The sequence below is a fragment of the Rhipicephalus sanguineus genome, chromosome 4 (genome assembly GCF_013339695.2).
Source record: "Rhipicephalus sanguineus isolate Rsan-2018 chromosome 4, BIME_Rsan_1.4, whole genome shotgun sequence".
Lineage (NCBI taxonomy): Eukaryota > Metazoa > Arthropoda > Arachnida > Ixodida > Ixodidae > Rhipicephalus > Rhipicephalus sanguineus.
Genome location: NC_051179.1, coordinates 26,336,342 through 26,356,184, shown reverse-complemented (window position 1 = coordinate 26,356,184; position 19,843 = coordinate 26,336,342). Strand labels below are relative to the sequence as shown.

At 46.6% G+C, this 19,843-nt stretch overlaps 2 protein-coding genes across 2 annotated transcripts; one reads left to right on the top strand and one right to left on the bottom strand.

Annotated features, from left to right (window-relative positions):
- Positions 1 to 2,386: 2,386 nt before the first annotated feature.
- LOC119389657 (SH2B adapter protein 1) lies at positions 2,387 to 12,982 on the bottom strand. Its single transcript, XM_037657015.2, has 6 exons — positions 12,016 to 12,982; positions 10,926 to 11,027; positions 9,394 to 9,509; positions 7,786 to 7,856; positions 5,615 to 6,009; positions 2,387 to 5,355 (listed from the first exon to the last, which is right to left on the bottom strand). The coding sequence occupies exons 1-6, from the start codon at positions 12,757 to 12,759 to the stop codon at positions 5,059 to 5,061; spliced, it is 1,725 nt and encodes a 574-aa protein (XP_037512943.1). The 5' UTR covers positions 12,760 to 12,982; the 3' UTR covers positions 2,387 to 5,058.
- Positions 12,983 to 13,691: 709 nt separating this feature from the next.
- LOC119389658 (uncharacterized) lies at positions 13,692 to 19,464 on the top strand. Its single transcript, XM_037657016.2, has 2 exons — positions 13,692 to 13,802; positions 17,692 to 19,464. The coding sequence occupies exons 1-2, from the start codon at positions 13,770 to 13,772 to the stop codon at positions 18,214 to 18,216; spliced, it is 558 nt and encodes a 185-aa protein (XP_037512944.1). The 5' UTR covers positions 13,692 to 13,769; the 3' UTR covers positions 18,217 to 19,464.
- Positions 19,465 to 19,843: the final 379 nt, after the last annotated feature.

The window sequence follows — 19,843 nt, the reverse complement described above, 5'->3', positions numbered from 1 at the left end:
ATTGGAAATGCAGAAATTTCGCTTTCTTTGGTTACAGCAAACCTCACACTCACTGTACGGAAGTGCAGCTTTAAGTAAAATGCTTAACTTAATATTGTGTGGCAGAAGAGTAAAATCACACCAGGTGTCCCATAATGTGAATTGTGAAATGAGTGGGTGATTTAAAGCTTCCCATCCATTACAAAGGTCTCAGCCATAATTCATTGTCAGCCACAGCATCGACAAAGTGCGCACCTATGTAGATGTGCGTATCACCTTACAAACACACTACGCACTACACATTAGGTGTAGTGCGTACTTCTACTTTGTAAAATGATGATTTATGACATAGTGGGTACCTCACAACTTGACTCGCAGTAGTTGCCCTAAGAGAGTCAACTGCCTCCATGAAGGCAGCTCCTCCAGCTTATGCTGCAACTCTGCTGGGTGTTTGCGCAGGCCTGGTGTTTCTTTACAGGGCACAGGCCTTGCATGAGGCAGACTTATAGCTAAACAGAGTTATGAGACAGCACTGCAATGTTGCGACACGCAGAGCCTTAAACAGATGATGCTCTGAACAACCTTATGCCCGACACACTCGAAATTGATGAAGGCTAGTGTTGGGGATAATTTGAACAGCATATTTGTATAGTAGTTATAAAAGAGTGCTACAAAGTTCAGATGGAATTCATGTGAAACAATCGCAGGTGAATAGGCTGTAATCACTGAAGCCTTGAACTTTGAATGATATACATTGAATGACGGTAGTATGTAGAACAATGTAACCTCTGGTGACCAATTATAAACGCTTTTACTTAAAGGGGTCATGAAGCACCCCTTGGGCTGATTGAAAAAACACATCCTGCGGAAAGCTGACACGGCTATGAACTGCTCTGCCAAATATTACAGTCGTGCGCGCCGCGTAATGGCCACAAGCGGAGCGCGAAGTTGCCGTTTCCCCAGGCACCCTCTTTTCAAACAGAGGCCGGTTCTCACTCTCGTCGGTGGGCGGGGCGTCTGTCCGCTGTACGTCGCAGAGACATAGCACGCTTATTGGCCGATAGCCGACGTAAATCGAGAGCGGCGTTCGGATCAGATGCGCTTCTTGCCGCGGGGTGCCGTCACTTGCCGGCGCCGCACTCCTCAGTACACGGTAGCCGCACTCGCGCAAGCGAATCACAGCGGGAGAGCGATCGCGTTTCATGACGCGCGCTGGCGTAACTTCTTTCCCCCATGCCATCCCTCCCTGTCTAGCTTCCAGTGCGCTCGTCGGCACGAGAAAAGAGAGAAAGCGCTGGGAGCGTGCGCCAAACCCCCGTAACTCCGCTGATTCTTGACGGATTCGAGAAATTTTTGCGGCAATCGATTCGGGAGGCAGTACACTCCGATACTGAGGCCATTAGATCATTACTTGGAAAAGTGGTTCATGACCCCTTTAATTATCATCACTTTTGCTGCCCTTGACATTTGACAATCTTGCCTCATAACTGCTCAAAGCTGGTCTTCAATACTAGTACTTGAGATTCCAGTCAGCTAAAAGCTGTTGATGACGGCACAATCATCTGGAGCTACTCTCTCTAGCTTTCTTGTCACCAGTGGAACACACCCGAAAGCATGACGTAGCTATACAATAGCCCAGTACACAGCCAGTACCGCTGGCACGTGATTCAGTCCCATAACTGTCCTTTTGTCATCGGCTGGGCAGGGACTAGTGCTGTGCAGTAGTGGCTTGAAGAACTTAACCAGCATGTGGGTACATGAATGAAGCTTGGTGAAACGTTTTTAACAGCAGAGCTGTTTACGCTTGTCAAGGTTCCGGTGTCCGCAAAAACCTGGGCAGGTATGCACCACGGAAAGTGGGTATGTGCCAAGCAGCTCTTGGCATAGCATAGGCATGCATACTATAGTATAGCTAGGGGGTCGAAAAGTGAGGGTAAGGAGGAGTGATGTGAGGAGGGGGAGAGGGTAAAGCATAGCATACTACAGAATACCAGGGGGTGTGAAATGGAAGTGAGGGTGAGCAGGAGGGCACAGGGTAAATAAAGCACAGCATAGCCTTGTGTAGTATAGTATAGCAAGGAGATGGGAAAGGGACGTGAGGAGGAGGGGAATGCCACCAGCTCTGCTGTTTCCTCGGTCTTTGCACTACTAGTGTGCAGCTGTCCCATTTTTTTGTCTTCAATATTTTGAACTTCAAAGTGGGGGTGCAGTTTTTACACATGTAGCTAGAGTAGTAGTTATACGTGGTGAGCAGCAAGCAAATAGAAGAGCCTCAGCCCGACGCCAACATTTACGTTGTCTTCGTCAAGTGCTCTTTCCATCGCCATGATGAAGACAAGTCCCTTTTCATAACCTTGGCTACGAGTACGTGGCGACACACTCTCGGTGGAAATGAAGAGAGATGGACGACTTTTGGCCATTTTAATGCGACTGAAAGAACTAGCATTCAGGAACATCCAGGCGCATCAATGCTCGGTAGACTGTTAAAAACACTTATTAAACAATGCATACATGTTGAGCAAGCGAGGAGTGTCCTCCGTGTACCCTACCTCATCCTGCACAGATGCAGGTCATCAATTTATTTTTCTAAGTAAATTTTAGGTCACATTATTTATCTGTTTCTAGTTTGTGACGTAAGACGTGTGAACAACATTACACATGATCACTAACGCTTTTTGCTTATGGCAGCTGTGAAAAGACCCAAGTTTCATTGCAGCTCTACAGCAGAGCCTCTAATTTCGAAACTTGCATTGAAGTGGCCATCCATTGATGTAAGTGTAAATTATGGGATTCATACACTGGCTTTGAGGAACCTTAGTCTCCATCCGCAACTCCCATTCTTCACAAGCGTTTGTGGTCGCTATTAGTATGTGCAAGGTAGCAGATATCTTACATAAAATTTACAGTATCTTTTTTGTCATTTATCACACACTGCAACTGCCTCTTTACAAGCCCAAACAGTAATATGGAAAACATTTTTTTCCAGCTTCAGTAATAACATTGCTCAACTTATATCTAGCAACTGTCTCCCTTCTGCAATATGAGGAAGGACCATCACAAAGCTAAGTCCACAGTGACATGCAAACAGCAAGCACATTGTAAAGCTTGGCAAAAAGAGTTTCATAACTGGACATGTAAAGAATGCACTCCATACTAGTGGTGGCTGTTCAGCCGTCTTTACAAGTTTACCTTTTATATTTTTCTCATTTCAAGCGTGAACTTGAAAACCTCTACGGCAAACGCCCTTCAGCAGAAGCTTTAATCACAGTACGGTTGTGACCGAGTGGTCATGTTGAAGCCTCAATTAGGCAGGAAGTATCCATTTCTTATCCGAGACATGCCAATCTCGCATCCGCTCCGCTGCATGCATACTGGAGGACACCAGATCTTTCTCAACAGCATACGTCGTAACACCTTGCTCTGTTTGTATTCACAAGCACGAAAAAAAAAAAAAACACATCGGCCAGCCAGCACGCAGCTGTCTCGAAACAACACACTTCCACGTGATCTGGAAGTGCACACCGCAGAGTAAATATTTTGCTGCACAACAATGCCCCTCGTCAAAACAGCAAGCATGCGCACTTCGTTTAAGCTCTGGCTTTCGGCTACGTCGATTGAGAAACATTCGTTATGTGGGCCGATACGAAGTGGACCACCCGTTCTGCATTACACATCTTCAAAGGCAAACTGCAACAACATATTGAGCCGTGTAGAAGCCTAGACTTGGATACTACAGACACAAAGTGGTCTCTGTCCGATATTTTACGTTTAAAATATGACTGAATGCTTCATGAAAGGCTCGCAAAAGTAAATATTGATATTGAAGCTCAGAAAAAGAATGCCACCATGACTATGACGTTGATTGCTACAGTAGTAACTGCTCATTGATCACAAATTTAACCAAATGAAAGTTCTGTTGCAGTAAGCCTTTAAGTGTCCCTGCTTTAACGTGAAAACTGCACACACACACATTGGCCAAGTGATGTTGTCTCGTACTTCTTCAGTAGTCGTTGTTCGAACAGTATTCGTCAAGCATGTGTAAACGTTTATAAGGTGCCCCTTGTATAAAGGCTGTGAAGAGTGACACAATCTTTGTACAACCATTCTTATCTCTTTTGCAACGAAGAAGCAATCTAGTCGAAACACCAGGTGTGTCCCGGAAACTTTGTTCGTATTCAGATGCTGCCGCCCCACTGAATGCCAGCTCCACAAGTTTGCACAGATGTTCAATCTGTGTGGCCATAAATTACTGATGAATTCATATTTTCTAGCCTCGTTGTTCTGGAAGCCTGTGAACTGCAGGTGGCTGTGACAATGTAACATCTGCCTCTGGATTGGTGGCAGCTGCCCTAAAGTGAAAGCCTATGACAGTGGAAACTAGCAAGAATTTGTTTTGCCCGCTGTCCTTTCACGCATAGCAACAATTCTTGTGGCTGTGACGCCTCGCCAGGCTTGGTGCCCATCAACTATTCCTGCAAATCGTTCCAAAACTTCCAGCAGCACCGACGTGCAATACCGTGCAATCATTTTACAACTAATCTGCTTGGGGCAATGGAATAATCGGAACACTGACGTGTACAGACTTAGCTGTAGAAGTCCAGTGGTATTCACATCAACACAAAGAGGGAGTATTTGCTTCAGCAGCAGAACACACAGCGCCAAACTGAGTAGCTGCAAACTTATTCACAATATGTCCACAACTAAAAGCACCCAAAATTTTGAACAGCACCCGAAAAGATAGGTCCAACACTGCTGCTACAGTACTGACGGGAGCTTTCATAACACTGCACCGCACAAACAGCAAAAGTCAAACGTGCATCCGCTTCACAAATGTCCCGATGCATTGTAAACAAGCTCGGCTTGCTGTAGGTAGTAAGATGCCTCCACTTACTTCACAAGCAGCAACCACGAAGCACACAACAATGTTCAGAACAAGGAAAATCAGCTAGTTCCTTTCACGTGTCCCAACACACTACAGAATGGCCGGAAACGAAATCCAGTTCCAGGTAAAAGCACGTTTTAAGAACCAGTCGTTGCATTTTAGAGAAGCGTGACGATGGCAGCGCTGCCACCCGCCTCTCAGACGAAGGAATAGGTATTCTCAACAGCGCGGCCGTGTGGCAAGTGGGCAGCTTGCAAGTTGTCCAGCGAGGACGAGTGAAGGCGCACGGAGCCGCCGTAGGTGAGTAGCTCTCCCTCGTTACCACCAGTCGCACCGGGGGCAAGCACAAAGTCCGTCAGCGTCACGTCCGATGAGCCACCAGACTCGAGCGGTATGGGGTGCATCCGGAAGTACTCCAGCATGTCGAAGATGGTCTCGAACCACAGGTGCTGTACCCGACACTGCTCCTCCGGGTTCAGCGTCATGCGCAGGTGCTGCGGAGGAGGAATTTCAATGATGGCTGCGTCTCACGACCACAACTACCACAGGATCAAGTATTAAGCACCATTACGGTTATATTAGAGACTTCCAGCATGACTGCTAATTATTACCATTTGCGGACTACCAGTTTATTGGAGGTTCAAATGTGAGCAAGCAGATTTGTGAGGGCAGCTGGTCGCACAGAGCTCGACTAAATAAACGCAAGGCTATTTAATGGTGCATTGTGTCCCGTTCCTGTCAAAACATGCTCACCTTGGCCCTGCCCTGGAAGTTGAAGGTGAGCACACACTCTCCCTTTCGCGTCTCACTCTGCCGCACGAGGAACACACCGTGGCCCAGGGGACCCTCGCGCAACACCAACTGGGCCGCATCGCTCCTTGAGAGTGTCCCGTGAAACCACGGGTACTCGCGCAGCGACTGGTACAAGTCGCCACCTTCTCCGCCAGACGAGGACGCGCCACCGTCAACAGCGGGTGGTGACGTCGCTGCAGTCTCCCCACCGCCACTGCCGGTTCCTCCGGCCACGGCGACGACTGGGGTGACGGACGGTGGCAATGCCGTGACGCCACCGTCACTCCCGCTTCCGACGGCACGGACTACTGGAAGATCGCTCGGAGTGACAACGGCAGTTGCCTCGGCAGGAGCTTCTGCAAAGAACGCCGATAAAAGCATGCGTGAAGCTCTTATGATGCAAGAACATTCCATGCCTATGGCTCCGGTGACTTTCTATAGAAGCATCGGTAACAGCAATGACATACCTGCCAGTCTTCATTTGACTCTCTCAAGAAGAAATCTGGGCAAAGGGACTGCATGGAAATGAGCAGCACTTTCGGCCACTTGTGAATGCCTCTGTCATGTCTCAATGTTTTGTACTGGCCAAATGCCTATTCTCTCTTCTGCGAATCCTGACACATCCCTTTGGATGAAAGCTGTGCTTCAGAATGAATCACCCCCGCTGACTGACCCAAACTTTCACATCTGTAACCTGCTTTCTTTCTTTCCATGCTGGAACAGAAAGAAGCTTACTGAAACACAGTGTGAAATGGTGAGTTAGGTATAGGGCAGTTAGGTAAAGAAAGCAGGATATTGAAAAACACTGCCCCTTCGTGTATGAGTATTAAGCATCATGTTATCCTTCTCTGGTTCCCGTACTTAATTTCATTTCATGCTTATATTAATATGAACCTTGGTCAGATTTGATAATTTAGAACAGTCAAATTGACAGAGATTTCTAGGATAAATCGAGCCCTTGAAATATAATTTAAAAAATAGCCAATATGAGTGAAAGTTCTTCGTTTGCACAGTACAGAAAAACAAGACTAGATAAGGTAGAGTAGCTGGCAGTGAAAGAAAAAAAAATAGTGCAGATAAACTATTACACTAGTGATGTCTTAACACAAGCAATGCACCAACAGTTGTGAGAATCTTCCACAGATAAGAGGCAGAAAGTTGAAAAAAGTAGTATCACCCCTTCAGAAATATGAGACTAGCCTTGCATTGATGTACCTTGTCTTGGCAGTGATGCCCCAAGAATGGTCAAAGGCTGGTTATAAAACAGAGTTATTTGCAAAAGTTGCAGAACTTAGTATAAAGCTCAAAATGCTAGAAAAACAGCTATGCAGAGAGGCACATAGTGTAGAAACAGTAAGCAATGGAGTAAGCTGTGAAACTAGCTTTTGGATGTTGGGTCATGCCACCAAGCAATTACCTTGGCCCTTATAAGATATAACTCTATCTTATTTTTTTATTATTCCAAGTTCACCAATAGCCTTCCCCGATTTGTCAAACTGAGCGCGCATTTTCAGGTGGTGCCAATTTCGCCTGTGAATCGAGCAGTGACCAGAAACCACAAGAACCCATGATTTCAAAATGACGATTAAGCATATAGTTATGCTAAATTGTAGCCAAACAAACTTGAAAAATGTGTGAATAGCTGGCGACTTCCCCTGTTCCAAAATGGAGTAAAAAATGGAGGGGAATTTTCGTTCTAGAAAAAGCAGAAACAGCTCAATGGCCATTATAGGACTACGCAAACGTGAATTGTACGAGAATAAATTCGCCCTCACTGCCAGCTACAAGTACCAAGCGCCAGAAACAATTGGCGAGCGTCCACCTTCTACACATTAGTTCGGCACAAACCACTCCCCAGGTACTCCAAAAAAGTTCCAGTTTTGTTTGGCATACTAATACGCTGTTTGACATATCAGTGTGATGGGGCGTTCTTGCTGCTTTTGTTGCAAAAGAAGTCATGAGATGCAACAACTGTGGGCACTGCCCGGAAGGTTTTGACCAATCATGAAGTGCTATTGATGGATACAAAATAAATACAAAACGAAATAGTTTTACGTCATCGTGCCCCTACAGTCATTGTTGCAGGGTTCGGTTAGAAATGCAAAAGAGACAACCTGTATGGTGCTGCTTACTTTTGGTATTTGCGTGCTGCTCTCGAAGCCTCGCCAATGACTCGGACGGCGACGTCGTCAACCTGGTTCTTCTGCAAATACACAAGGACACAATAATCATTTTGACTGTCATCTTGATATATGCCCACCGGCACTGACATCAACATGACAACCGATTTAAAGTTATTTTGGCTATTTTGGGGCCACCCTTGCCAATAGTTCTCTGCAGTGGCCAGCTAGTGTTCTGCTTTTGTTTTTTAACAAACGCGCTCCTATATTATCTTATAGATAAATGATCGACCAGACTTCAGTAGGCGTTGTAAAAGATTGTCGACAGCCTCAGGAGAGCCGACTTTCATTTTACCGCTCCTTCCAATTTGCCAAGCCTTTGCTCAAGGTAACATTTATTCATCAGCAACATGTTCAATTGAGCCAGATGGTACATCTTGTCCAACATTTGGAATAATGAACAGTATGAAAACAGGAAAAAGAAAAGAACTGCAGACCAAGGGCAATTCTTTTTTTCACCCCATGTTCGCGCTACTCAATATTCTGCTGTTCGAGGACACTTGTTTGCTTCACACTGCGGATGCTTGATCGGCCAACCTGCTTAAATAAGTTGATATATTTTTATAGTGCCTTTCTAAAGAAATTGCATGACATGAAATATGCAACTTATTTCAGTAGTTACCCTTTGATAAGCATACTGCCACTTATCCTGGCCCAATTTTGCGTTACTCCGCCAAAAATCAAAAGGCACACAGTGATCCAGAATGACTGAAGAAAAAAATGTATGTGAGATAATTCCCCTCATCGAAACATTGGTTCCAGAAATGTTACTGGCTTGACCATTATCGTAAGTTAGCTTTCCTGCTAGGCATGTTGCCTAACTAATGGCAATGTAGTCATTTCTGCGAACTGCAGGTACAAGCATTGTTTGCTTGTACTGCGACCTGGAGAACACAGGTGTGGACTTTGTGATGAAACGATGCACAAGAGACAAGCTTCAGCATATGCAGCTAGCACTTCCGTCTTCGTTACCAGTGCCGCCACTACAGTGGAGCCCTGATTATACGTTCCTCACTGAAACACTTTCATGCATATAACGTTTCTGGCGTGCAGTCCCAGCAAAGAACCTACAGACACCTATGTATTCAAATCCCCTTTTCACACATTGTTCCCGCAACTTTGCTACCTGATATGTAGCGAACTGTCACTGCGCTGGATGCGCTGAGGTCGTACATCAATGAGTTTGACAACGTGGATTGCCACAATACCATCAAAGTGCTCAAAAAGTGTCTGGTATTGGCATAGGCGTGAACCAGACTTCCATCAAGAACTCCTTTAAGCCATACACTGATGAACAAGTTCTTTTTAGGTAAAGCTGTGTGGTGCAATGCATCTGTTTTATCTAGCAGCACCTCTGTCCGTTTTTAACCGCATGTTCACATTATACGTTTCCAGGCTACTGCATTTTTCTCCGCAGTGCCATGAAAAAACACATTAGAGGGGTTCTACTGTTACTGGACAGTTGTGCAATGCAGAGAAGTGCATTTGCAATTTAGGAAAAATGGTCAACACCCTGCTCCCCTCTGTCTTGTAAGGCATTAAAGCACAGAGTAAACTTACATGTTTTCGTCAACTGCATCACCCAGATGCCTCATAGAGTACCGGATCGTGGACAGCCATGACTTCATGCTTTCTGCATCGTGTGCTTCCACAACGTACTCAATGTGATGCTCGGCCTGCAATAAAGAACATGAAGTGCAACTCTGTTAATTATGTTTTGCTAATGAGGCCAAAACTTGCAGAAAGGAAAGTGTATAGATATGGCATGGATGGTTCCCTCTTTTCCTGATGACAAGTAGAGTAGAGTAGAGTTAATCATCTTAAACCTGAAGGCCTCAAACTGTGGAAATCGATTATGTAGTAGTATATTAGCTGCTTTGCTTATGACTGCCATGCTAGACCCAGAAGCATTAAATTTTGTTGAGACTTTCACAATATAGAGTTATGATGGTGCCAAGTAAACTTCACGTTCGCGGCTACCACAGCTTCCAGAGTGTACTTGCAAAACTTCCGAGTGCACAGCCTCCACATGCAGATCGGAAACTGCCATTGATGACGATCTGTTAGGCTCAAGTGTTGCAAGTCTAAAACATTCAAAAGGAAGCCTAAACATATTATGGTGGCATACCACCATAATATAGAACATGGAGGTACATCATAAAATACAACACGGAAAGGTAGAATAATTTCCAGCTTCTTGTACTGCGAGTCTTTTTTATTGTGCGTCACAACATACATGTTCTATACTCGTTAAAAACGGTCATGTTGAATAGAAATGTCATGCTAATTGTTCTGGTCACAATATTACGTATATTAATCTTTCTCGGCACTTTCATGACATACTTGCTCAAACTTGCTTGGAAGTGCTTGTGGGAGAGCAATATACATGCTGCGAAGGTTAGCTGAGCTCTTCACAAAACATTTATTGAGTTTTATATCAGGCTAGTGGCTACTTCATGGGGTCATGTTTTTCATGCATGTAGCCTCAACAATGCTACAAGCTGGTTTTACAGATTTATTGAATTTTGCATGTACTGTACAATTTTTCTTATTGCCACAGCATTCCCAGTACAATCTCCTGAAACCCCAATACAGCCTAAGGACGTAACTGCTTTCCGAGTCTGTACTTCCTGCTACCTGGTATGTTAAAAACATGAAAGATACATTATTTTGTATGAGTAAATATTATGCTTAGCAATGAAACCAGAATCTTTAGGTACTTGGGACAAAGTAAAACGTTTCATCATGTTATGGTAAGGACTGCTTAGAGATGAATCTGTAATGTCGTATAATGGGTTGATATGTAGATGTTACATCCTACATTTTGCTAACTATGGCAACAACGGTCTGGATGAAACTGGTGCTTTTTTTGAAAGGTGATGGCCGAGAACATGACTGTACAACTTTCAAACAGCATATCATTTCATATTTGCAAAAAAAAAAAAAGTATTATGTAATCCAATCCGTGATACTTCCAACGTGCAATGTACAGGGCATTGAAGGGGCTAGTTGCACTGATGGTCGTCTTTAGTAAATTATTATAATTATGGTATAATCATGAGAGGGCTAGAAGTAATCACTTCACAACGCACCTTGAGCACAAAGGTGTTCTCATGGTCAGGCATCTCAAGAGCAGTCGTCTCCCTGGCGTCATGGATCAGGTAGCAAAACACGCCACTCCGTGGCCTTAGAGACTGTAGCAAAAGCAAAAGCAGGAAGCACAGCATGTACTACTTTCGCAAAACCAGTGCCCCTAAGTCAGTGCTTTTGAGTTAGCCAGCAATCAGCAAAGAAAAAGAAGGAAAAAAAACGCTAGTTTTCAGTATTCCATAAACCTTAGCATGAAAATTCTGCAGACTGTGTTTGTAAAGTTATTTCAAGTTCTGCAGCTGGTTATTTCAGATGACTAATACAAAGACTCGTACCAGTGACTCATCAGTTAACTATGCCGCTACCCATACATACATTTTGCAAGTGAAATTTGTTATTAGCTTCTTTTTTTAAGAGTTAGAAGTTTCTCGTAGTGAGTTAGCGACAATTTTGTTGCGCATTTAGTCATCGCGCTATTCCTGGCGCCTTCTCGTCGATGTTTATCGTGAACTACTTTTGCCGTACGCGGAGAGGAAGTATTTTAATGACGAGTGCGCAAAAATGCGCTCCGCTACGTAGTTTCTCCACGACGACGCACAACTTCATTCCGGATCTGACAGCTTCGACCTTGGATGGAGTCGCTACAGCAGGCTGTTCACATATTTATCTGGCCGGACCAGCCAGGCGTACGTGCAACGATCGCCCCGTCGGGTCGGTCAACAGTCGCCACCGGCCTGCACCCAAAACGCAGACAACTTTGTCCAAAGAGATAACGCCCTGACCCTGACGCACTCATCTGGAACTCGGTTGCCTCAGCTCATTGCCCCAGACGGAAGAAAGAACAATATAAATAAAGGGAGAAAGAAGAAGCGTAAACAACCCAATGCGACACCACACGTGCGCATCGGAACTTTCGTTTCACTCGCGCGAACAATCAAGCATCCGATACATCTCGATCACAGCACGTCCGGTGCGATCTCTACGTCTCCGCGCTAATTTGTTTTATAATTTTTGTTCTCCTGCGGCGCCTCGCCGCCACTTGGTTAAACAAAACTGACGCGAGGACAATCGCGATCTCCACAGGCCGCTCACCTTGGGCGGCGCGTAGAATTCGAGCAGGTAACCACCGACAGTTTTGACCAGCACCAACCGGCACTTCTCCCACTTCTGACGGCCGTCGATGTTTTCGCCGCTCACGTAGTTGACGAGTCCTTCCTTGACGTGCTCGACGATAATCTTGCTCAGCTTGGCCTTGTCGTGGTGATGGTGTTTGTCACCTTTACCGCGTCGCTCTCCGTGATGGTGGTGGTGGGGCGGCGCGTGCGACGATAACTCGAGCTCGTCCGAGTGCTGCTTGTGGAAGAGGCCCTTGCCGCGCTTCAGGCCCTTGAACGAAAGCCGCCGAAAGAAGAGTCGGTGGTGCGCCTTGGGCGACGCTTCCCCTTCGGAGAGGTCGCTGTAGTCCTCGTGGTTGACGCTGGCGAGCGAGCGCAGGTTGTCTTGCGAAGACGTCGCGCTGCTCGGCGTCTTGGCCACAGCCCTGGGCGCCGCGGCTGCGCCCAGCGGCTCCTGCGAGCCACCGCCGTTGCTGGCTGTGCTCAGCGGCCTCGCTCCTTCGTCGATGCGTCTCCGCACTTCGGCCTCGAAGTGCTCTTGGAACACTTCGGCGAAACGGCGCCCGAATGCGGGAAAGTCCGCCGACCGGGCCAACTCTTGGTGATCGGCCACGAAAAGCTGGTAGTTGTGGGCGAACTCGGCGGCTGCCACACGGGCGTGCTTCTCGCAGAAGTCCGACCAGTGGGGCCGATCGTCGGCGCCGCTCGGTGAGCTTGCCATGCTGCTAGCGGCATGCTCCCTGCGCGTGTAGTCCTACCTGCCGCCCGGTCGGCCGCTTCCGCCGGTGAAACGAACCGCCGCCGAGGCGCAAGCTGCACCATTTCACCGCCATTGTGTCCGTCGTATGTTGTTTGTGATGATTGTGAGGAGACGCTTCTGAAACCCAAGAGCGAAACACATGCATAGCGGAGTGGAACCGAACCGCAAAACAACTCGCGAATCAGTCAACTGACCAACAACCACATCGTAAGCACTTCAGCACCACTTGTAGTTCGGAAAGTTCCCGTTATGGGCGTGAGGCCTATGTTGCGGCGCTAGGAGTCAACTAAGAAGCAGTAGGCTTGAAAGCGGTGAGATTACTTACAGCGCCACAATGTACTGAATACAGCGAACGTTTATTACGTCGCAGCGAAGAAGGGAAATACAGTACGCGCAAATGAAGAGGTGACACTCGCACGAATGGCATTTTCGCAGAGTCGCGTCAAGCGTGCGCGCGTCATCACTTTAGCGTGCGTCGCGTGCGTGGCTTCGCTGCCGCGCACTTGTCTCTTCGTTGCTTAGCTAAATATGGACTCCCCGTTGATTGCTGTCAGACTCTTCCACTAAGTCATGTGTTTTGTTGTGTAAATAGTCGAGTGGTGAATTTCGGCGGAGCGCGCGAAGATAGTTCCGTGCACTATAAACAAAGCGATTATTTTTGGTTTCGATATCGAATAAATTTAGTGTATCGGTTGTTTACGCTCAGTAATGCTTTGAGAAAGTGTAAGCTAGGGGACTGCGAACGAAGAAACATTACATATTATATTACGCATGATTTTTGTGAAACTGACTGTCCTGCGTGTTCTGTGTGTTTAGCTATGAGCGGTACACCAAAGCGGCGCCTGACAACGCTGTATTTAAATGACCATCACGTGACGTATTTCCGTCTGCTGTTTCCGTTCTTGCATGTCGTCGGTTATCTAGCTTCGCCAGTGCAGTTTGCGAATAACTTTTGCTGCTTGCGCGCAAGAATGGGTGAAGACATGGCTACTCACATAAGTGTGGTAAGAGTGAATGCACGCTTTTAGGATGAATCGCCGAAGCAATATTTTTCTTTCCTGGAACGCTGAATCAACAGGTGGTCACGAACGTTGAGCGGAGACTGCCGCGCCCATTTCGAAAGGCCTCGTGCTTTTGCAAATGGGCGTTGCGTATCGGCACCTGTCCAGCTTGCGATAATAATTTACGTTAATAAGTAAACGCGTTAAACACGTTTGTCAATGCGAAGTGGATGTACTAGTGACAACGCTGTGGCATTAGTTTTTTCCTTCGCCGGTGCCGCCGTGATGCGCCAACTGTTTTGGTGTGAAACGTTCACTGCGCATGGCGCTAAAATTCAAGTAACGTGGTCGTGTGTATCGTTGTGCATGTTTTGGTTTAAATCACGACGACTGAGCTCGCAATACGCAAAGCTGCTGCAGATTTATTCGACGCTTCATAATGCTCTTGCGCCGATTTACAATCGCATCTTTTGCTCACTTTAAAAACGCAAAAAAAAAAAAAGATCCGTTAGAAGCGAGGTCGCCGTTATTGCACTCATTTGTTCAATTGGTAAGCGCAAAAATTTATTTACGCTGCTTGAAAAATATGTGCGCTGTAGCCTGTAGCAGCCGTTGCGCAGAGTTAACGCCAGGGCAGGGGTTACGTGGATTGCGTAACGATCGTTCCCCCCCCCCCCCCTTTTTTTTTGTAGTCGACTTCGCCGCAATGCGACTATGTTTTGCGGCGAAACACGCAAATTGTATTGCAGTGAAGCGTATGCGTTGTGCAGTGAAGAAGTATTGAGGGTGATATTAGGCGCATCGGTTTTGCGGAAGCCCGCAGTGTGGAGAAAGGTTCATGAAAGAGAGAAACAATCTATGACCCGAAAGAAATCCCGAGGCAGTACAAATTTTTCGTCAAATAAGAAGGTTTCTTGTTGAGAAATCTGTACAAATTTATTTTAACCGCGAGGCTGTTTAGCAAATTGTCAGCAAACTATCATCATCTCATCTTAACGGATATGTGCCACTGTGCGGCTACCTGAGAACGAGTACGCAGAGAGAGAGAGAGAAACAAACAGAGAAGAAGAGAAGAAGGAAGAGGGAAACAGAGAGACGTAAAGAAAGATATAAAGAAAGAGAAGAATTCTTGTCGAAAAAAAAAATCCTTCACGAGGCGGGATTCGAACCCGCGTACTATTGATCAGAAGGCGAGCGTCCTAACCACTTGGCTATCCAGGCACTTTTTTTTATCTTTCGTGGTATTTATTACAAACGTGCGTAATTAGCATACATAGCGAACAAAATCCTCAAGGCGGCCACTACAATCGTACGACAAGCGTTACACAGAAAGAAGTATTAAATAACTCTGTGTCCTAAGAGGGTATTAAAGCAGCACATTTCATGAAGAGTGGATAGCAGTCACGTTGAAGCTTTAGTTGTTGATAAAAGTCTTTCAGTTTAAGAGCCATTGAATGCAAAAATGCTGGATTTTTGTTATACGCTCCAAAGATGTGACACCGATGCGGTTGCGTTTTTGCCAGGATAAGGATGCGCGGCACCCATCTTGCACAGAGCCATGTGTAATTCATGCAAAATGTGACTACACGTCCACTGAGATAACATGCAATTTCACGCAACTTCACTCTCCTGTCTTCCAAAACCATTTGCACGCGGTCCATGCAGGAGTTGTTGCAATCTTCAATGCTCTCTCTCCCCCGCTTAAATCAGCACCTTGACTGTGGATTAGTAATCTTGCTTGTAAACTTTAACAAACCTTTGGCGAATTTCATTCACCTTCTTTTCAAAGAACTTTATCACCGCACGGTACAGCTTCTCCCTGCATTCCGGTGCTTCACACTACACCCACTATGATCGATGGCTTGCTAATCGGCACTAGATGGGTTTCATCTGAGACTTCCAGAGAGATAACGTGCACATATGCTACAAGTTCTCGCTCTCGTGATTCTTATTGAGAATCGAGTTGTTTTTAAAAGCCCTTCGTAGAACGTCCCAAAAGTGTACGGCGTCTTTACAACTGATGAAGCAATGTTCCATAGCCGCTAGCAGACCGTAGCATAGCCCTGTATAGTATAGTGCAGCAAGGGGGTGAGAAAGAGAAGTGAGCGTGAGGAGGAGGGATGTGATGGTGAGAAGGAGGGAAAGGAGGAGGGGAGAGAGTAAAGCGTAGCACAGGAAGAATGAGAAAGAGAGAGAAAGAAATGAAGAAAGAAACAGAAAGAGAGACAGAGATGACATCAACGAAAGAGAGAAAGAAGTAAAGGGAGAAAAAAGATAGAAAGAAAGAGGAAGCAAGCATCGTGTCGTCTAGCGACCAAATACCGCACCACCTGGCCAAGTTGCGCATGCGCAGTAGCTAAGCCACGCCCACCAACGGAAACATCGCGCGCGACCTCCGCTCTATAGTGCATGGAGCCTGGCTGCGTACTCCAGAGGAGGAAGCCGCGCATTTTGAAACTACACGTGTCGGTCGAAGGGGAGTACGAGCGGCGACGGGTCTGTGCTTCGCTGTGCCAACCTTTGCGCGACTTCGTGCAAACTGCCCGTATTGCGTGCTATAAAAGATGTAACACATGCATAGTGAGCACTGCCACGGGGACTAACATGTTAATTATACACGCTGCCACGCGTATCATCTCCGGTCACAGCTCCAGTAGCCGGGGGGGGGGGGGGTGAATCTTAGCCTGCCCCCCCCCCCCTTTCACAGAAGGCACTAACTTGTCGTGTGTGTACTTGCGGCATTTTCTTCACGACACAACGCCAACGCATTGTAAACATTCGCTTGGTAGACATCTGCATCTACGAACGCTTTGTAAACATCTGCGATTCGAGAGTAACAGTACAAGCATGCATATTGTGTGTGACGGCTTTATTCAATATTGCCTAGATATTGCATGCGTCATCCGTTATCAACAAAACATCTACTTCTCTGACCTGAAACATTTCCTGACAAGGCTGTTCGCCCACATGTCGTCAATGCGTGCGGTGAAGCCAACTCAAAAAACAAAGCAGGACGACTGTTGCATGAATGTGCGAAAGCTTTTGCGATTCACAGGGCTTCCTTTGTGGTAATATTATTTAAAGCGGGATGCCACGCGTTTGCCGTCTTGTCGCGGGGACGAATAAAAACAGTCTACTCTGTTTTCTACATAAAACACGTCACCCCATGATCGCGAACGCAAGCGCAAGCTGGAGTGCTTCAGGTATTCATATGCCTAAGGTATCCATCTGTGTAAGTTTGTAGCTACGCATACAAATGCACCAACATTATAGAAGTGGCTGGCGGTAGTAGCGAAGCCCTGCATTGCGACTCCAACAACCTGAGTGGTGATGAAATGGTAGAGCGTCGGCCTCCGATGCGGGAGCCCGACGCTCGATAACGACACGCAATGAACATGCGATAATGCATGATATTAGATACTCACCGCGCCATGTATCTACCATTAGTTGAACTGAAATAGTTTATTATGATGGACAAATTTTGAATATATGTATGTATGCTGACTGTGCTTTACTGCTGCCATGTGAGGGCCTTCAGGCACATTCAAGCTGCGTAGTGCAGCTTTTCGCCTGAAGGACCCCCAACAATTTCGTTGGAAAATAAAAAAAATCCTGATTTTGATTTTCAGCACGTAATTTTCTCTTTAGTGTGCTCCTTTGAATTGCGCCCACTTCTGCTTGGGCCACCCATGAGTGGCCTTCTGAATCATTGGGGCTACAGCACGACTGACAGTCGTCTGTGTCACACGCGCTGTAGCCACGATGAAACTTCACCGATTCATCCAGTGTTCTATCTTAATGCCTCCAAAATCTCGTAAATAAAATGAATAAATTTAATCGGAATCGAGTTGTTGAAGCGCATTCTTTCACCACCCACCCACACAAACCGCAGGTGGCGCTCAACTTCTGCGAAGACGTGCGCACCATCGACCGTTGCGGCCCTTCTCTGGAGCGCAGCGTCAAGTCGCGCCTGGTGCTGAACGGCCGCGATCCGCCGCAGTTTCGCACCAGCGTCGAGCTCCGGCCCCGGCACGTGGAGGCCGAGTACGGCGTCACGCTCGTGCTCGACACGACAACCATGGAGCCGACGGCGTACCGCGAGCACGTGCTCGTCCTGCCGCGCACCGTGGCCGTGAGCCAGGGCGAGTCGGTGTTCTGCTTCCCGCCGCTGCCCTCGCGCACCGTCTACAAGAGCACGCTGGTGTACGACACCCGCCGTGCCGACCTGTGGTACACGAGCGCCGTCGACCTCGCCGTGGTCGGTACACTGGGCGTGCCCGTGGACGACGACGAAGAGGAGGAGGGCGAAGTCGTGGACGACGCCGCTGCTACTTCGGCGGGCGACGAGTGCTTCGACACCCTCAACGGTGCATGCGTCGACACCGACGATGATGATGATTCCTCTTCGAGGCTGTGATCTACCGGCAGAGCGTCCATAACTGCCATCTTCGATAAATCGCACCGGGGCGCACCGGGGCGCCCAGGGGCTACGAAACAGCGCACGGGTGCGATTTGAAGATGCCATTAGTTAACCCGACGGACGTTAGTAGAAGAGGAGAAACGATATGATAGGCAAAGAGGGGCTTCAAGGGCAAAGAGGAATTGGATAGGGCTGGATTGTCGGCGGTGTAACGATTGGCGCCGATTTTCCGGGCCCTCGGGCTTCATCCAATCAGGGCGCGCTGAATTGGACACGCCTCTTAATGGGTTCTTACAGGATACTGCACCTGGCTTACAGTTCGATTGGTTACCTGCACTAGGAAATGGGTCGAGGACAAAAAACATGAAGAAAGAACAGAAAATCTGTGCACAGTGTATAGCATTTCAACCCGAAGTGCTTTAAAACTGCTTTAAAAGCAGTTCGGGTTGATGACATCTAGGTCCAGAGTACCAGAGCTCTGGTTTCCGTAAGGGACGGTTGTCACTTCTCTTGTTGGCGTGGTGCTGAGGACTTCGTGCACTGGAGTTACCGCAGACATTCGTAGAATGGTATGAAGGGGTGTATTTGCTGCGAATAGTGTGCAACGGAACAGCGTGCCCACTTGGGGTACAGATCTACAGTCGCATGTTTGAACAAACTTGCCCAGAAACAATCACTTTAGCGTGAGCTTTCGTGAAACATTCCATATGTCTTGCTTTCTTGCGAATACATATTCCGTGGCTTGACAGCGCTTGAATGCACACAACGCATTTGTTCACAGAGTGGTTTGTTATACAAATGACCGCAGATAAGTATATTTTTGTTTTATTTCGTATATTTGCACTGCTCGGCAGGGTATACACTCCACAAAAGACGTTATACGGGGTTTTGTTGGGCATTGCATATGTTTTGAAAACTACGCACCTTTATGATCGCGCTAACATTACATGCTTGGAACATTCCACAAAACGCTTGTGTGATGAAGGCGTACTTGTTACGCGTCCAGTAACCTGCCTGCACGACCACGTTTCCTGATTCTGGAAATATTATATTTGTGTAACGCATTTTTTCCTGATGCCTATGAAGATTTACTTGCAGAGTCATGTTTAAGTGTTGTTGCTTCTTTGTTACTGTTCTGAGGCTTTTTCATGCATGTGCTGCAATAGAGAGTATTGGCCCCGTCTCGAGGCTTTGTTGGGCATGGCAATGATCATAAGTACAAATAAATGCGCTTTTAGCTTTTTTCATCTTTGAGGTATACGTTGTCAAACACCGCAATGTTAACACGTACGGGGCAATTAACTTTAGCTCGACGCAGACTTTAACTTCCTTACTGAAGTACATTTTTTAAATTATATTTTAAGCTCGGAAACGACTATGGAGTATTCTGATGTATGTGAAACGGAGACGTTCGAGTGAATTGTTGGATATATTTGAATGAAACTGGCTGCTTTTGGGAGACAGGGTTGAGCTCTATATTGACCATGAAGCAGAATTTTGATATAGGGCCTGGAATTTTTTAACGAAATTTTCCAGAAAGTTGCTAACCTTAAAAAAAAAATATGAGAAGCACGAAGCTTAAAATTCGACAACTCTGCAAAAAAAGAAGCGTAAATCTCAGTTC

Bases quoted from the DNA above. Each gene is read 5' to 3' on its own strand.
- LOC119389657 (XM_037657015.2), bottom strand. From the start codon at position 12,759: ATGGCAAGCTCACCGAGCGGCGCCGACGATCGGCCCCACTGGTCGGAC. The intron at 11,028-12,015 runs GTGAGCGGCCTG...CTTTTGCTACAG, and splicing joins AATTCTACGCGCCGCCCAAG to TCTCTAAGGCCACGGAGTGG. The intron at 9,510-10,925 runs GTGCGTTGTGAA...TCTTTATTGCAG, and splicing joins AGAACACCTTTGTGCTCAAG to GCCGAGCATCACATTGAGTA.
- LOC119389658 (XM_037657016.2), top strand. From the start codon at position 13,770: ATGGGTGAAGACATGGCTACTCACATAAGTGTG. The intron at 13,803-17,691 runs GTAAGAGTGAAT...CACAAACCGCAG, and splicing joins TGGCTACTCACATAAGTGTG to GTGGCGCTCAACTTCTGCGA.